Here is a 16,629-nt window from a genome sequence, read left to right on the forward strand (position 1 = left end):
TTTGAATGGTTCGGCTGGTGTAATTACTTCAACGAGAGTTACGGGAATGTAATTTCAATGTTTTATGAAATTTGATGTTTTTAAAAATTATTAATTATAATAAAATATGTATTTTCATTTTACATACCCAATTTTTTTTAAATTTTATATAGTATATGTGAATTAGGGCCCCAATTTATGTTTTTGCCCCAGGCCACCGAAATCTCAGAAACGGGCCTGCCTTAAATATAAGTATATAGGCAATATTTCAAAGAATTACTTGTGAAAGTGATTCTATTTGACTATTAACCTTCATTTTAGTTACTTAGTCTTTTTTTTTCTTCTAAATTTGACACATATCTATCTAGACTTGGTTTGCCAAAATAAGAATTTTAAAAAATAAAAAAAAAAAAAAAATGATTAGATATGTTTCTTAAAATTATAAGCTAGGTATTTTCATTTTGATTATATATCTTTTATTGCTTATTTAGTTAGTCATTTTTTCGGTGTGTAATAGCATACATTTCACCACAAATTTTTAATTATCTTAGTAAAAGGTAAGTTAAACTATTAAAGCAACAAATTTCAACTACACTATATAAAATACTTGTGCTTCGGGCCTATTCTCATTAGATTATTTTTAGTTCAGTTCATCTCTAATTAGATTATATATCTTTTATTGCTTATTTAGTTAGTCATTTTTTCGGTGTGTAATAGCATACATTTCACCACAAATTTTTAATTATCTTAGTAAAAGGTAAGTTAAACTATTAAAGCAACAAATTTCAACTACACTATATAAAATACTTGTGCTTCGGGCCTATTCTCATTAGATTATTTTTAGTTCAGTTCATCTCTAATAAGTTCAGTTTAGTTCATTTCATTTCAGTCAATGAGAACAGGTGTGAATTGCAATATGATGTTGAGGTAGAGGATCCCCATTAGACAATACACCAACTTTTTGAGTCTAACAGTAAATCTAGTCCAACTGATTCCAGCCATTTCACGGACCCTTGACCAGCCGAGAGAGCATTATCCATCATTTGACCCTCCACAGTTTTGTACTTAGGCCATTTTACTGCACAAAAAATGTGGCTCATCTCCCAGGCGCAAAAAGGCGACTTTGTTTGGCCACATCTCATGATCAGATGTAGCAACTTACAAAGAGTGGAGTAGTAGACTGATGGAGCAACAAATATCAGGAAGATTGAAGAATCAAAGATTTGAAGCTAGACTTACAAACTTCGACAGAATATGATTTGTCAGAATTAATATAGGACAAAGCTTTTTAATTAGTATATTTACATGAGAGAAAGCAAGAGCATTGTACAAACAACTCCTGCCTTTGCTCAGCATACACAACTAGACAAGGAAGACACAACAAGGTAATCGTCATTGATCCCGACAGATAAAAAACTGACATTCAGTAGACAATCTGCCTCAGGATCAACAAGATACTGTTATTTCTCTTAAAGATGAGGAAAAACAATCCCAGACCCCCACAACACTATCAAATATATAAAACAAAGAAAAAATTACAATCTCAGTTCGTGGACAGGCCTCTTCCCTTCTCCATCACCCTGTGGCTGAAGGCCTAAAACAATCAATATTGCACAATCCCACAGATCTTATCATCCCTCCAAATCTGCACAAACAGTGTTCGAAATAAACAACAATTCAGAGGATAAGCTAGAACTGGAAGTGGCAAAAGAAATTAAGGGATGACAGTCAACAAAAGAAATTCCGAGTTGTTCTGCGTTTAACTGACCTATCAACACTATTCCGAGCTTTATCAGGCCGTTCAATAGAGTTATTTGCTTTATCAGGAAGATCTAAACTCTTCCTCGATTTTTCTCTCTTGTCGGTACTGGTTCTTGACTTGTCTCTTAAATCTAAGCTTTTCCTGGATTTTTCTTTTTGGTCCATACTTGCTCTAGGCATTTCTCTTTGATCAGCACTTGATCTTGATTTATTATCTCGACAATCTGTGCTGCTCCTCCGTGGATGATCCAATCGTTCAGAACTCAATCCAGATCCGCTTCTTAATTGTGGTGATTTCTCAACAACAGATATGAACTTTTTAAGATGTTTTATGTACTCTGGATAAAGCTCTAAGTCACAGTGATTTCCACCTTTAACCCATAATGGCTCATACTTTTCTTTACAATTCTCCCACAGTTGCTTACCATGAGACCAATCAACCACGTCATCAGATGTCCCCTGCAGCATCAACAAATGTAAGTATATCATCATCTTCTCATACAAGTATAAATTAGTTGGCAGGTTGGCACATGGTTGTCTAAATTTGAAATAGAACTGAACAGTGAAGATAGATTGAGTGCCTGATCAAATCTAGATAGGAGGTTACATTCATGTTCATATGTGATAAATTCTCGCTCAATGAAGTGGATGTGCAACTAAGATGAAACACTACACCAAGAGTCCAGTAAAATCTTGACAGTAAAAGGAAGTTTAACCATCACCAGTCAATAAATACAGATATGACTAGATTTAGGGATAGCAAAACTGTAAAAGATCACAGTGTTGTACCATACACCCTTTGTACTCCCAGACTCACTCAATAAATCTAAACTGCCTCCCTAACTAAAATCATTAGCATGGTCAAGTAACAAAGAAAATCACCATGGATAATTGATACCTGAACTATAGTTAAACTTTAGTGTGCGCCTTACTCTCAACACCTACTCCCATCCCCCACCCCACTCCCACAAAAAGAAAGAATAAAAAAGGTTTAACAGAATTTCTTGACACACTTAAATAACAAGTCATAACATCATGAATTTTCACTAAATAGTTAAGATTATGATTATTCAAGGTTCCTTCTTGCACTCAATCAAAATTTAGAACTTTAGAAGAGAGTTATGTTGGGGATCAAAGAGGGCGGAAAAGAGCCAAATGGTAAATCAAATAGCCACCTTTGCAATATGTCTACACTTAGGAGGAATCTTGATTTGCACTACTGTAAGAACAATAGTAGACCATTCCAAAATTACATCAAATTTTCTAACAAGTAGATTTTACTTTGAAAATAAGACATACCAAGTTTCAATCGATTTTCCATTCCCGGAATCAACAAACCCAACCCCACACCAAGCCATCTCCCCAGTAATATATGACAGTATTATAGCTTTATACTTGTAATAAATAAGATCGTGAACACACTGATATTCATTCCAGTGCCTCTTCACAAAATTTTAAATCCAAGTCATTGTACTCCATACTACATTACTACCTACCATGTGGGTAGCCAGGTGACCTTAGCAACATTAGGCCTTAAGAGTTACAATCTTACTAGTTACTATATAATATAGCTACATGATATCACTTACTTTTATTTTCTTTTATAGCCCTTCACAAGACTTTTCTAACCTCCCCTTGAGGATTTTGTAGGTGCTATGAAAACATGTTAAGTTTCTTATTTATATTATTGTCAGTCTCCAGTCTCCACCCCTCATTTGCACCAAAAAAGAAACAAATACCAAGAAGAACAAGGTTTAAACTATGTTATAGCTGCCAGCCTGCCACCACACATACAACTCAAAACCACCACAGTACCCACAGGATCACAACTCCCATGCTCACAAAATTCAAAGAAGACACCATAGAATTCCAACCCTTCAACAGATACAACAAATAAATGATGATTACAGACATGACCACACTACAAAAACATTTTCTTCACCCATCCATACTCCATAGTGCGGTTTTCCGCCTGATAGGTGGTAGCTAGGGTTCTTCTTCTCCAATTCTTTGAGTTCACTTTATTTTGTATATCTAGCTACAACTGAGACCTGACTACATTCTATTAGTATCTATCCTATTTGATCCTTGGCTGAAAACAATAAAGCAGAGGTATGCAATAGCCACCATCACACAACCATTTTTAAATATATTCAGAAAAGGCAAAATAAAAGTTCAGCAACATGTCATGTTGGTCCAATAGAGTTTAGAGTTTTGGACGCTACTTGAGTTCAGGAAAGATAACAGACTAGTCAATTGCATTTATCCCTCATTATCTGCGGCAAAGAAAGCTTTATTTCTCCAACTTCCTTATATCTCAATTACAAGTTGTTTTCTTATATTCCTTCTTATTTAAATTGTTTTCAATTAGAAGCATACATGCTTTCCAGATACCCTATTGGATGATTTCTTACAGCACGTTTTCCAAGTGGAATTCTGAAGCTACCTGCTTAAAAACACATAGATGACAAGAAACTACTGGTTACACTTGCTCCTAAACAGTCTGCAGCTGAGAAAGTTTTACTCCAATCATTTTCCCATTTCCATCTTAGTAAATATGTTGCTTTCTTCATATGCTATCTGAGTTTCCCTTAATTATACTCCTTAAAGATACTAGTAGTGAGGCAACACCGAACAAACACTCATAGAAAAAAGTCTCCAGGATTCTTCCTATCTCAAATAATTGTTTTAACAGAATCTCTTCACATGTTTCTCATTAACAGTGCATTGATGAAATTTTTTGACATGGCAACACACCACACATTACATCTTTACATAATCGTTTTGATCTAAGTAATTGGTAGTTCCATCTTTCACTTAGATAACAATAAGCATTGGAGTCAGAGGGATGGCAGAGAGCCAATTGCCAAGTCAAGTAGCTACTTATACGGCTATGATGCAAGTATGCAACATATCTGCAGCAAGAACTTTCGGCTTCCATAGTGTAAAAACAATAGTAGTCCATCCCAATATGGCAACTTTTCAACAGATAAGTTTCGCATTGACGATAAGATATAACAAGCTTCAAATCTTTCCGTTCTTACACTCAATTAATCCATAACCATGCCCAGCCACCCCTAAATAGACAGTGGTAGAGTAACTAACACTTGTACTCAATAGAACTTGAACATACTGAGTTACATTTGTCTCTTTACATATTTCAAACCTAAAATTCTCTGTACTCCAGAACCAACTCGTAATACCGTCAGATATTCAGATGTGTGATCAGCCTCTTCCCTAAGCTCAAGATGTAAAAAGAAGATATCACAAGAGTCCAACCTTTCAACGGCAATAACAACAAAACATATGATGTACTGCCAGGTGCCAGTCAAGTCTACTACTTCAAGAAAATCCAAGTTCATCCATTGATTTTTCTTGGCTGAATGCAACAGAAAGGAGATGTACAAAAATTGGCATTACACACACAATCACTCAAGGTTACAGAGGGCAAGAAACACCATATGACCATATCAGTCTTGCAGAGTGTTGGCCAGGAAAATTGGTAGAGTTTGGAAGTTACTTGTATTCAAGAGAAGTATATGACAACCAAATTGCACATATGTCTCTCATAGACTAAACCTCAGAAAGCTTTACTCCTCTAATTTCCTTGTTTCCATCGAAAAATGAAGTTGTTTTCTGTATTTGCTGATTATATGAGTTGCTTTCAGTTAGAAGCATACATATTTTCTAAATTTTCGAAGTTCTTGAATTCTACTAGAGTTGTTGAGATCAAAATCAATGAACCTCCTAACCAAAAGTGTCTGTAGTAAATTAAAGTGCATTAAAAATTTGCTTCTCATTTAAGTTACTTCTAAAAAAAGAAAAACAAAATCACTTCCCCAAAGATTCTTATTCTTACTATGAGCAAAATAATCTTCACAAAAGATCAGAAGCACACACCATACAACAAAATTCCATACTGCATCAACATTATAATGTAAAGGCACCTTTATATTATTACAATTACAATTTAAAGGATGTATAAAGGCACAAAGCACAATTCGAGCAAACAATTAAATGCAGCCTATGCTTCTACCTCATGTAGTATGATACCAAAATTTCAAACTGTTGACGAGTCAGAGGATACTTACATGAATTACTAAAACAGGGCAACTGACCAACGGTATTTTGTCAATATTCTGCATTAGAAAGAAATAAAGTTAGAAAACTTGCACTTGTGTATTAAAGCTGCTTGTCAGTCAACAAACACCTTAACCCACCTTATATATGTCAAACCAATATGATCTTTTTACTGGATACATAACCCGTAAGCCAGACATAATTGGACTATGAAGCACAACAGCTCTTAATTTTGGTAACCGAGTAGCTAAATCTAATGTAGGCCCACTTCCAACAGACTGCCCATATAATATAACATCTTCCTCCTTCACTCCATATCTTTCCACAAGACATCTATATGCAGCCTCTATGTCTGCATAAGTATTCTGCTCATTCGGCTGCAGGAACATCAGATCATAGAATTATATCTTCATCAGTGTTTTCCGTCGGATCAAAATCAAAATTTATCTTTACAAGGTAAATAAAAAGGGGCAGTACTTGGTGATGCATTAACATACCTTGCCTGTAGACTGTCCATACCCAGAATAATCGTATCTGCAAGCAACAATAAAACTAGAAAGGATCAACCTACAATCATTGTACTATTGTAGACACATAAAATTTTAAAGTGAAGATCGAATCAGAGGAGCAAATTAGAGATTGTACCCATAAATTCTCAAATTAATAAAATTAACACTTTGTTGCATTTGTTTTGAATCTATACTTTGCAGATTTAAAATTTGTGTTTACAATCATAAGCTAGCTAACTGTTAAACAGATTCAAACAAACAGTGATCAGTCTGGTCACAAATCAAAACAGCTCAAAGTAATGTCACCATGAAACCCGATAAAGGATACATCAATTAGCATAATAATTCCAAATATTAAAATTCAGCTCATTAACAATAGAAACTTCATCATTGCAAAAAGCTTCACAAAAGGTACATAACAAACCCTTTCTAGGTCTCTAATCATCTCCGACGACTCCACCTAATCACCTTAATCTGATAATCTTTCTACACAAAAAGATGGATTAAAGCATGTTCTTAGAAAATAATACAGACTATAATTACTATTTCAACAAACAAAAAATTCTTGCTTTCCCCATTAAATTAACCACAACCACCCAAAACAATCAACAGTTCCTGCCACACTACAACAAACAAACACTGAAAAGCAAAAAATCCCCCCATCAAATCAAAGAACAACACACATACACCAAATTTAATTCTTTTTCAATTCCATCAAATCAACTACAGAAAACCCAAAAATAATAATAAAACCTGTAATTAACAGAATTAGAAGTACAAATTAATTTAAAAAATAATAATAATAATGATTGAGTTCATGATTTTACCCCATCAAATTGACTCTGAGGTGAATACTGAGCTCCCCAAAAAGCTCATACATCTGTCCCAAATCAGCAGCATTACCATGAGAATATAGAACAGTGAGTTTTGCCATTGGATTTCTCATAAAAACTGCCACAATTTCATTCCCTTTTTTTGTACTTAGCTTCAAAACATCTGCATTTTCTCTCTCCACCACTTCACTCATCTTCATCTTCCCTGTTCCTTCCTCCATCACCACCTTATACGACGGTGGGTCCGGCGGAAAGAACGCGAATTTCGCCGCCATTGTCGATGTCACCGCCCCCATTTTATCAAATCCAAGATTAAATTAGCTCAAATTTTGTAAGATTTACAAAATTTTGGGTTTTCTACAACAATTCAAAATTCGAAATCAACAAATTCATCAAAAATTTATTTTTATTTTTAGAAAAAATATGAATATAGATATGAAATTAACACCATTCAACACCAACAAAAATTGAAAAATAGGGAATTTGAATAAATAAAAAATAGTAATAAAAAGATTGCAAAATCAATTAAAACTACAGGTTTTGATTTTAAATACAGGAAAAGGATAAATACCAACGTTAAATTACCAGGAAAAAAATAAAAAATAATAATAAAAAAGCTAATTGCTTTCCTCAAAAATCATGTGAAGTGGAAGCAACTTTCTCTCTCTTCTTGAATTTCTTTCTCTATGTACAGTAAACATGAATCATCGAAATCTACAACAATTGCATTAAATTAGGGCTAGGGTTTCGAGAGAAAGGGAAAATTTTTAAAAAATTGGCCTTTTTTCTGGTTTATTTTTTTATTTTAGGGAAGAGTGGCTTTAGCAGAGTGTAAAGTGTTAGATCTGTGTTGGATTTGTTTTATTTTCGTTGGTAATAAATAAATTTTGAAAGTCAGATGTCCAAATGTGAAAAAGAGGAGAGAGAAATTTATTAAAGAGAGTTTGCCGGCGAAATATTGAGGTGGCACGTGCCGCGGAGTATCGAAGTCGAAAATACCCGTTATATAAAATTATTTAGGGCTTCACCTAAAGCTCATGAACCGTATTATGGTCTGTTTATTTCAACTTAATTTCAGCTCAGTTCAACTTAGCTGAGTTTTCAATTTCATTCTCTCATAAAATATTCATTTCAACTCTATTCAGTTCCGTTCAGCTCAGTAAACCTGAATAGGCCCTTAGTAACATTGTTGGTTTGAATGATATCTACTCTGTACTTATATGTCATTGTTTGGTAAAGAACTTTATAGAAAACTTTTAGCTTATTGAGTTACTAAAAGTTTAACTATTTAAAAAATTAATTTGGATGTTTGATAATATGCTTATTAAAATAGTATTTTGAGCTTAGAAAGCTTCTTTAGTAGTTATAAAGCTAGTTGTTCCATAAGTTAATTTCAAAAAAACTCTTATAACAAGCTGGTTCATACAAAGTATATAGCTTTATAAGAGCTTTATAATACTTGTATTTGTCAAATACTTTTATACAATCAGTTATCTGCAATAAGTTAGTTAGACCAACTAATATAACCAGTTAATTAAATCATTTTTTTAAGGGAAAGTTAGTTAAATCATTAGAAAAATTGTCAAAAATAATACAAACTTTGAGTGATCCGCCAAAAATAAGTCAAACTTTTGATTATTACTAAATAATACAAACTTTGGTAAGTACCCGCTTTAAACAGGTTATAACCGGTTGGTGACTTGATTAGTAGGTTTATGGGACACGTGTCGTTATTATATTGGTTTGACAATTGAATTTGTTTTTTTTTTTTTCCATTTAGGAAAAATTGCTAAAAATAATACAACCTTTGGCCCATCTTTTTTTAATAATACAATTTTTGGATTATTTTGTAATAATACAACTTTAGGGGATGTTCATTTTAAACAAGATAAAATCAAATTTTCGGTGGATTTTGAGGTTAGGAAAGGGGACGGATGAGTTTTAGGTGGTGGAGATAAGGAAGAATGGAATATCCCCTCCTCTTCTCCCACCTCAAAACTCACCGAAAATTTGATTTTATTTTGTTTAAAATGAACACCCACTAAAGGTTGTATTATTACAAAATAATCAAAAGGTTGTATTATTAAAAAAGAATGGAACAAAGGTTGTGTTATTTTTAGCAATTTTTCCTTTGAGTTAATGTTTTTAATTCTCTAAAGATATAAAATAACATTTATTATTATTTTAGAAATTAAAAAAAAAAAAAAAAAAATCCCAACCACCTACTGAACCAACCCCCACCCTGCCAAGACCAACAACCACCTTTGACTGACGGCGGTTCGTTGACCACTGTCCCTAAATCCGGGCGAACACTAACCCAGTACTCTCTCCCGATGCAGACCCTATCCTCTCCCTTCCCCTTACCGCATAATCGTTGTGACGCCTCAGCCCAAACCGCCGCGAAACCCAACGAAATCAGCCCAAACCGCCGGGAATGAGAATAATGTGTTTCGGGCTACAGCGGGAAGGGGTTTCGTGGGTGGAGGAGGAGATTTTGTGGGTTTTTCGTGGGGAGGAGAATGGGATTTCGGTGATGGTAAATTGGTGGTTCGAGGGAGGGGGAGGGCGACGACGACGACGATAGGTATAAATAGGGAAGCTGCTGGTGATGAGGGAAGAGGGGGTGGCTGGTGGTGAGGGAAGGGATGGGATTTTATATCTTTTTTTTTTTTTGTTAATTGTTAATTAATTATGATTAAAGCTTTAATTAGGAGTTAATTAATTTTTTTAACTGAATTTATCAAAACAAAATACAAATTGGTAAACGGTTATTTAGTACCTAGGTTAATTATCTCATTTAAAGCGGATACTCTCTAAAGTTTGTATTATTTAGAAATAATCAAAAGTTTGACTCGTTTTTGGCGGATCGCTCAAAGTTTGTATTATTTTTGACAATTTTTTCATAAATCATTTGATACAACTAGTTATACCAATCAGCTTCACAACCAAAAAAACCAAAAAAGGAATTGAATTTAGGTAAGTATAATAAACAATATGCACAATTGTCACAACTTCACAACCAATTTGTTACTTGATTGATACTACAAAATAAATTCATTTGAAAAAAAAAACAAAAAAAAAAAAAAAACCCTATTCTCCTGATTTTCATGCGCAATTTTAGAAGAAAGGAGAAAGATACTCACTCCCTGAATCCCATATGCCTTGAATTTCAAATATAGGTTTGATGATGTTGTGATTTAGTGGAGTTGAATTGATGGGTGGATTATTGGTCCATGCAAGCAAAGTTGCAAACCTAACGTAGATTTGACAGTGAAATTGAGCTATTTTTTTTCTTCTAAGGTTGCTCAAGTATTTTGGGGGAATTTAGCAGATGAAATTACGCATTTTATGAGAATGACAGACAACGAAAATGATGAATAAAGCCAAATTGATCTAAAATATGAGAATTCATCTGTGCCCAAAATTTAAGGTATTGAACATTTGAAAATGGTTGATGAATGAGGAGAGAAAATTTTGTCCATTTAACAAAGAAAAAGGCAGTAAAATTTTATGACGATATCCAGTTTAATGCCTTATTCACTCCACCTTAAAAAAAAATATTCAATAAAATAAGAAACTCTAATTTTACATTAAATAGCCACACTTTTGAAAATGAAAAAGAAAATATAAAAAACATGGTAATTATTATGGTGCTTTGGAAGGTAGAATGATATTTCCTCCATGTTTTAATAAGTGTTATAATTTGACTTTTTTCACTACTCACATAATGGGTTTGACTTGATAAATATATTTTTTTGACACAACTTGATAAATTTACTAATATATAAATAACAAATATTATTGTATAATATATTGTTAGATTTGTTATAACGTATACTTTCATAATTTTAATTTTTCCTATAATTTTATTAACATATGATTAGATAAATTAATGGTCAAAGTCGTATCTCAACATGCGTATTTGGTCAAAATGTAACACTTATTAAAACACGGAGGGAGGAATTAAGAATAATGCATGAAAAAACCAATCATTGGAAAATTGTATAAAACTTGCATGGATTAGAGAAAAAGTTAATACATTTTTGTTCATCCCAATTAAGTTAAGGAAAATAGAATATAATTATTTAACATATGTAGGGAAGATTCTATATGAGAATTACTTTTATTTTGCAGCCTATAATAAGAAATAAAATAAAATAAAAGGATCAAAGGGTTAATATAAAATCACAAATCTGATGATTATATTAAAAAAATAAAAATAAAAATGCAAGTCTGATATTTAAAACAATTTACATTTTTTCCCTCCAAAACAAGACAAATTAAACATACATTTGTTTATATCTGAGATAAATAAAATTGTTTATCCCATAATATTTTTGTAAATAAATCAACAAATTTTTTAAAGGAAAAATAATCAGCAACTTTTTTCCATATCCAATCATCATAAAATATGAGGTCCGAATATAATAAAAATATTATTGTTTTATTTACGAATATACAATGTAAATAAATTTTTTCATTACACTCACACCTCACATTAGTGTATTACCATTGTATTACTTTTTTTTTACAAAAAAATAATTTCTGTTTTCCCTTGTTATCCAAAAGTCATACTTTCACAAATTAGGTTTGTCCTTTTGTCATGAACTAACTTGCTTTTTCTTGCCTAAAATAACTTATAATTTGATTATTTTCTTTTTCTTTATTTCTCCTACAAAAAAAAAAAAAAAAAAAAAAAGCGATGAAATTACAAACAATTATTACACTTTGACGAAAAAAATCCCATTTTTGGGGTTATAAAACACGCGATTTAAGATATGGAAAACTAAGATGAGATCACAGAGGAGAGAGAAAGATAGAGAAGCTCATTCTAAAAGAGATCTTGTTTAGTCAAGGTAATAATCTAAACCCCTCAATTTGATTGATCTGCTGAAGTTAAACTGATGATAATGTTGATATGTTTATCGATTTGGGATTAAATCCCACTGTTCTTGATTAAATTACTTCAGCAATTCTGGGTTAATTTGATTATAGTTGGAAGTTCTGCTTTTTATGACAATTTTTGGGTAGTTTTATGGTGTTTGATTAATCTTATGCTCTTAGCTATCAATTTAGGGTTTTGGGGGTGTGATTGATCGAAAAAATGGTTGAAATTGGGGATGTATCTGATTCTAGGGTTTGTAGAAGTAGTTCATTTGTTGAGATAGATGATAGCCTAAAGCAAGTGGTTGCTATGAGTGTTTGTGGGTCTAGGAATTCGAGTCAATTGGGTGGTTCTGCTTCTGGTTCAAGGAATACGAGCCCGGTAGGGCGAACGGGGTCTAGGAATACTAGTCCATGTAAGCAGAAGGTTGTTAAGACGAAACCTCGGGGTTTGGATGAGGAAACCGTGGCAACGTTTAGTAAAGCCGTTCACCCGGATGTTCAGATGGAGGATAATATATGGGCAATGTTGCCAGAGGATTTGTTGAATGAGATTTTAGCTAGAGTTCCACCATTTATGATATTCCGGCTTCGTTCTGTTTGTAAGAGGTGGAATTTGATATTGCAGGATGGTAGTTTTCTTAAGTTTCACTCCCAAGTGCCTTCTCATGGGCCTTGTCTTCTCACATTTTGGAAGAACTCTAATACCCCACAATGCTCGGTTTTTAGCTTACCGCTGAAAACGTGGTATAGGATCCCATTTACTTACCTGCCCCCTTGGGCGTTTTGGTTGGTTGGTTCTTCTGGTGGTCTTGTTTGCTTTTCGGGATTTGATGGTTATGATTTTAGAACCTTGGTGTGTAATCCACTCACACAGACTTGGAGGATGTTGCCAAGCATGCATTGTAATCAGCAGAGGCAGTTAATTATGGTTGTTGATCGCAAGGACAAATCTTTCAAAGTTATAGCCACGTGTGATATCTATGGTGATAAGTCGTTACCCACTGAAGTGTATGATTCCAAGATGAACAGCTGGTCGGTCCACCAAATAATGCCTGCAGTTAACTTGTGTTCTTCGAAAATGGCTTTTTGTGATTCTAGGTTGTATTTGGAAACACTTTCACCACTTGGTCTGATGATGTACCGACTGGACACTGGATCTTGGGAGCACATCCCAGCAAAATTTCCTCGATCATTGTTAGATGGGTATTTGGTTGCTGGTACACAGAAGCGTCTCTTTCTGGTTGGAAGGATAGGCCTTTATAGCACCCTGCAAAGTATGAGAATTTGGGAATTAGATCATTCTAAAGTACTGTGGGTGGAGATTAGTAGGATGCCTCCCAAATATTTTCGAGCTTTACTGAGGCTATCAGCTGAGAGGTTTGAGTGCTTTGGGCAGGATAATCTGATCTGCTTTACATCTTGGAATCAAGGAAAAGGCCTTCTTTATGATGTGGACAAGAAGGTTTGGTCTTGGATTGTTGGCTGTGCTCTCCAATCATACAACAGCCAAGTCTGCTTCTACGAGCCAAGGTTTGATGCATCTGTCTACTGACCTTGAATTTGTTTCTTCTTAATGAGGGTTTCATGGGGCTTTCTTTGGCACTTCATTCACCAACATGTAAATTTCATGTCCCTTATTCCTCGTTTTGCTTCATATAGGAAAAATGTTTTAGTTTACTCATATTATTGTGTCTAAGTAAGCTAAGACACATTTTCAGCTTGTGCTGTTAATGTTAGTAATTGAGACTATGTCAACATATAATCCACATTAGCTTTCTGATGAGTTCACTACAGAAGTGGTCTTTTATATTAGACATGACTGGCTATTTTGACTGAGAACAGTGATTCAGTGCTAATGTGACATTTGGAATGCGATGGGTTGGGTTGTGAGATTTGTAATTGTACGAGTAAACATTACATACCATTTACGGGAGAATATGACAGGATCCTTTTGTCTCTCCAACTGCTGTAAACTAATTGACAATATCAAGCACTTAATGTAAATTATTATCAATGTTTATTGTTATACATACATTCTTATATTATGTGCTTTTGTAGCTTGTACATGTGCTGACATTTATCTTTTGTACAAGCTATATTATCAACGTAAAGTTATTATGTCTTTGGAAATTAAAATTACCATGATGTGGTAGACTGTTGTTAAGATTTGGTATAGATGCTAATGAGTTTCATTGCTAATATTTTTTTTTTATTTTTTATTTCACTTGTCTCAAATTGCTGGATTTTTTTTTACACAATTGCATAGGTAATGCTATCAACTTTGTTGGAAATTTGCTCTTCCTTATTGCTAGAATATTATGTTGAGGAAGCAAAAATGTAATGATTATGAGATTATGAATATAATTTATCTTAATCCGATAAAGCTACTAATTCTGCACTATTTCCTTCTCTGTTTAGCTTTTCAGTGTCACAATCACTTTAATACTTTTCTTGTGTAAACTTCAATCAGCCTTTCTATCATCATTTAATTGACATAGTTAACAGTTACTCTATCTCTTTGCATCTGATTGATGCGAGTTGAAGATGACAAGGGTACAGCTGTGTGGAAGCTCAATTTCATTGATAATATATTAATATGAACATTTAGGTTTAACATGCACCTTGATTGTGTTAACAATGTGGTGTTATATGGTGTAGTTCTCAAAGATCAGGACATACAAAATTGTTTCTTTGTAGTTGTGTAAAAGTTGGTTTTTATTGATCATTATATCCTAGCCATAGCCGTGTACTGTTGGTACATATATATATATATATATTTTTTTTTTCCTTCGTTTTTGGGTCCAGGGAAGCCAGAACGGGCAGTGCTCTTCACTTACTGGATTCTGAACTGAAGCCAACTCAAGTTGTTTATCTTAGACTACTAAGACTAGTCACAGATTTTTTTATCTTAGAGTCCTCAGATATTGTTTATCTTAGGCTTGTCATGATATTGTTTATCTTAGACTACTCACAAGATTGTTTATTCAAATTCATGGGTTTGAGGTATGGGTTTATAATTCATACTTTTGACAACCAAACATGTGGTATGGGTTTTAGTCATTCTAAACCCATACCTTGTACCTATATTCCGCGAACCAAACACCCCATAATTAGGTTTGCTAAAATTGCTCAATATTGCATTATTCGCATCTTTCTGTAGTTTTTTTATCCAACACCCTGAAGGTATGTAGATACAGCTTTAAGATTGATGTATCATGATTCATGAATTAGATTTAGCATCTATCCTCTATGGCGGTAAGAATTGCATTGGAAAATTGTTATCGCCTCTTCTTTTTTGTTTATTGAGTTCTAGGTTGTAACTTGGGAGACAAAAATAGCCAAGGTTTTACAATACACGACAATATGATTCACCTATATTTGCTGGAAGCAGATGGTATAATGTTGTGTAGTGGCTTTCCTTATCATGTAGTCTTGTGAGTCCTTGTCCGCTTGATTTGTAACTCTGTCAAATTTTTACTTAAACAGCCTCTTATACTTTTATTAGTTTGTTTGACTATTGATTGTTGTTATGTCTAATTGATTTTTATATTTGATAGCAACCGCTATGAAAGTATATATGTACATATAAAGCTTCTTCAGAATCAGGACTGTGGAACTGTTTGCCTGATTAATCTGAGGTCTGCAAATGTATGACTTGAGGTGGCCATGAAAACGGAAGAGTTGTTCCTTTGTTGCGTAGGATATCTTGGCGATACACATGTGGAGGGAATTGAAATATGTTCTGAAAATTTTCCTGCTGAGTTTCGGACGTACCGAAGAATTCAGCCTAACAAGACTTAGGTGATGAGGCTGTGCCATTGTGTACATCTTCACCTCCCAAGGCAAGATTCAAACCGGGTGTTTTATTTTGATTATTTCTATCTGTGCCTGCCTTTTGCAGTTCCTTTTTTTTTTTTTCAAATAAAATGTATTCCCTCATGCTCACTTCTCCTTGAAACTTCACTGTTAGATTTTATTCGTCTGATTTCTATTATTCTTTTTGCTTGTTCTTCTAGTTAACTTGTTGCTTGTCATGTGTGAGGTTATGTGTTTTTTTACTTACCATACTTATGCTGGGTTTCTTGGGTCTTATTGTTGTATCCTTCTATCTCTATGGGTCTATGGCATAGGAAATGTAAATACCTTTCAAGTTATTCAACAAGGGCATCTTATGAGAATATGAGTTGTTTTCTTTATTTTGGGGTAACTTCTTTAATTCTTTCCAGATTAGCCTCATCTGCTGGTAAAATGATAATATAACGATAACGAATACAGTTATACAGGTGACAGCTGGATTTTCCATATTGGGCTAATTCAGTTAGATAATATTCAGGTGATGTGTCATTCGATTAAATTTTGGTTTAGTTCTCGTAAAATTTTGGTTGCTTCACATTGAGGGTCTTTCGTCAATAGGATAATCATATGAAAATCATTGTGATTTATAAATGTTATGGTTGGTTTAGTTTAGGTTAGGTCAGTTTCAGTTGGGGTCCAAATTGTTTTATCTAATTACCAACTTACTTTGTGTTTCGGGTCAAATAAGTTTTTCCAGGTCTAATGACAAAACAAGTAATAATTGA

General features: G+C 33.6%; 2 protein-coding genes across 2 annotated transcripts; one reads left to right on the top strand and one right to left on the bottom strand.

Annotated features, from left to right (window-relative positions):
• Positions 1-1,214: 1,214 nt before the first annotated feature.
• LOC145642215 (uncharacterized) lies at positions 1,215-8,053 on the bottom strand. The gene is made up of 6 exons (XM_081693322.1): positions 7,157-8,053; positions 6,318-6,354; positions 5,961-6,197; positions 5,832-5,879; positions 1,748-2,199; positions 1,215-1,624 (listed from the first exon to the last, which is right to left on the bottom strand). The coding sequence occupies exons 1-6, from the start codon at positions 7,456-7,458 to the stop codon at positions 1,555-1,557; spliced, it is 1,146 nt and encodes a 381-aa protein (XP_081549448.1). The 5' UTR covers positions 7,459-8,053; the 3' UTR covers positions 1,215-1,554.
• Positions 8,054-11,849: 3,796 nt separating this feature from the next.
• On the top strand, positions 11,850-14,077 carry LOC145556506 (F-box/kelch-repeat protein At5g15710-like). Its single transcript, XM_081618165.1, has one exon. It carries the CDS (start codon positions 12,267-12,269, stop codon positions 13,599-13,601), a length of 1,335 nt encoding a protein of 444 aa, XP_081474291.1. The 5' UTR covers positions 11,850-12,266; the 3' UTR covers positions 13,602-14,077.
• The last annotated feature ends 2,552 nt before the right edge of the window (positions 14,078-16,629 follow it).

The sequence above is a fragment of the Chenopodium album genome, chromosome 8 (assembly GCF_948465745.1).
Source record: "Chenopodium album chromosome 8, dcCheAlbu1.1, whole genome shotgun sequence".
Lineage (NCBI taxonomy): Eukaryota > Viridiplantae > Streptophyta > Magnoliopsida > Caryophyllales > Amaranthaceae > Chenopodium > Chenopodium album.

What these genes read in the sequence shown, in the direction of transcription:
- LOC145556506 (XM_081618165.1), top strand. Translation starts at nt 12,267, where the DNA reads ATGGTTGAAATTGGGGATGTATCTGATTCTAGGGTTTGTAGAAGTAGT.
- LOC145642215 (XM_081693322.1), bottom strand. Translation starts at nt 7,458, where the DNA reads ATGGGGGCGGTGACATCGACAATGGCGGCGAAATTCGCGTTCTTTCCG. An exon ending in ATGGACAGTCTACAGGCAAG is followed by an intron (nt 6,198 to 6,317) that starts GTATGTTAATGC and finishes ATGTTCCTGCAG; the next exon opens with CCGAATGAGCAGAATACTTA. An exon ending in GCTCGGAATAGTGTTGATAG is followed by an intron (nt 1,625 to 1,747) that starts GTCAGTTAAACG and finishes CTGTTTGTGCAG; the next exon opens with ATTTGGAGGGATGATAAGAT.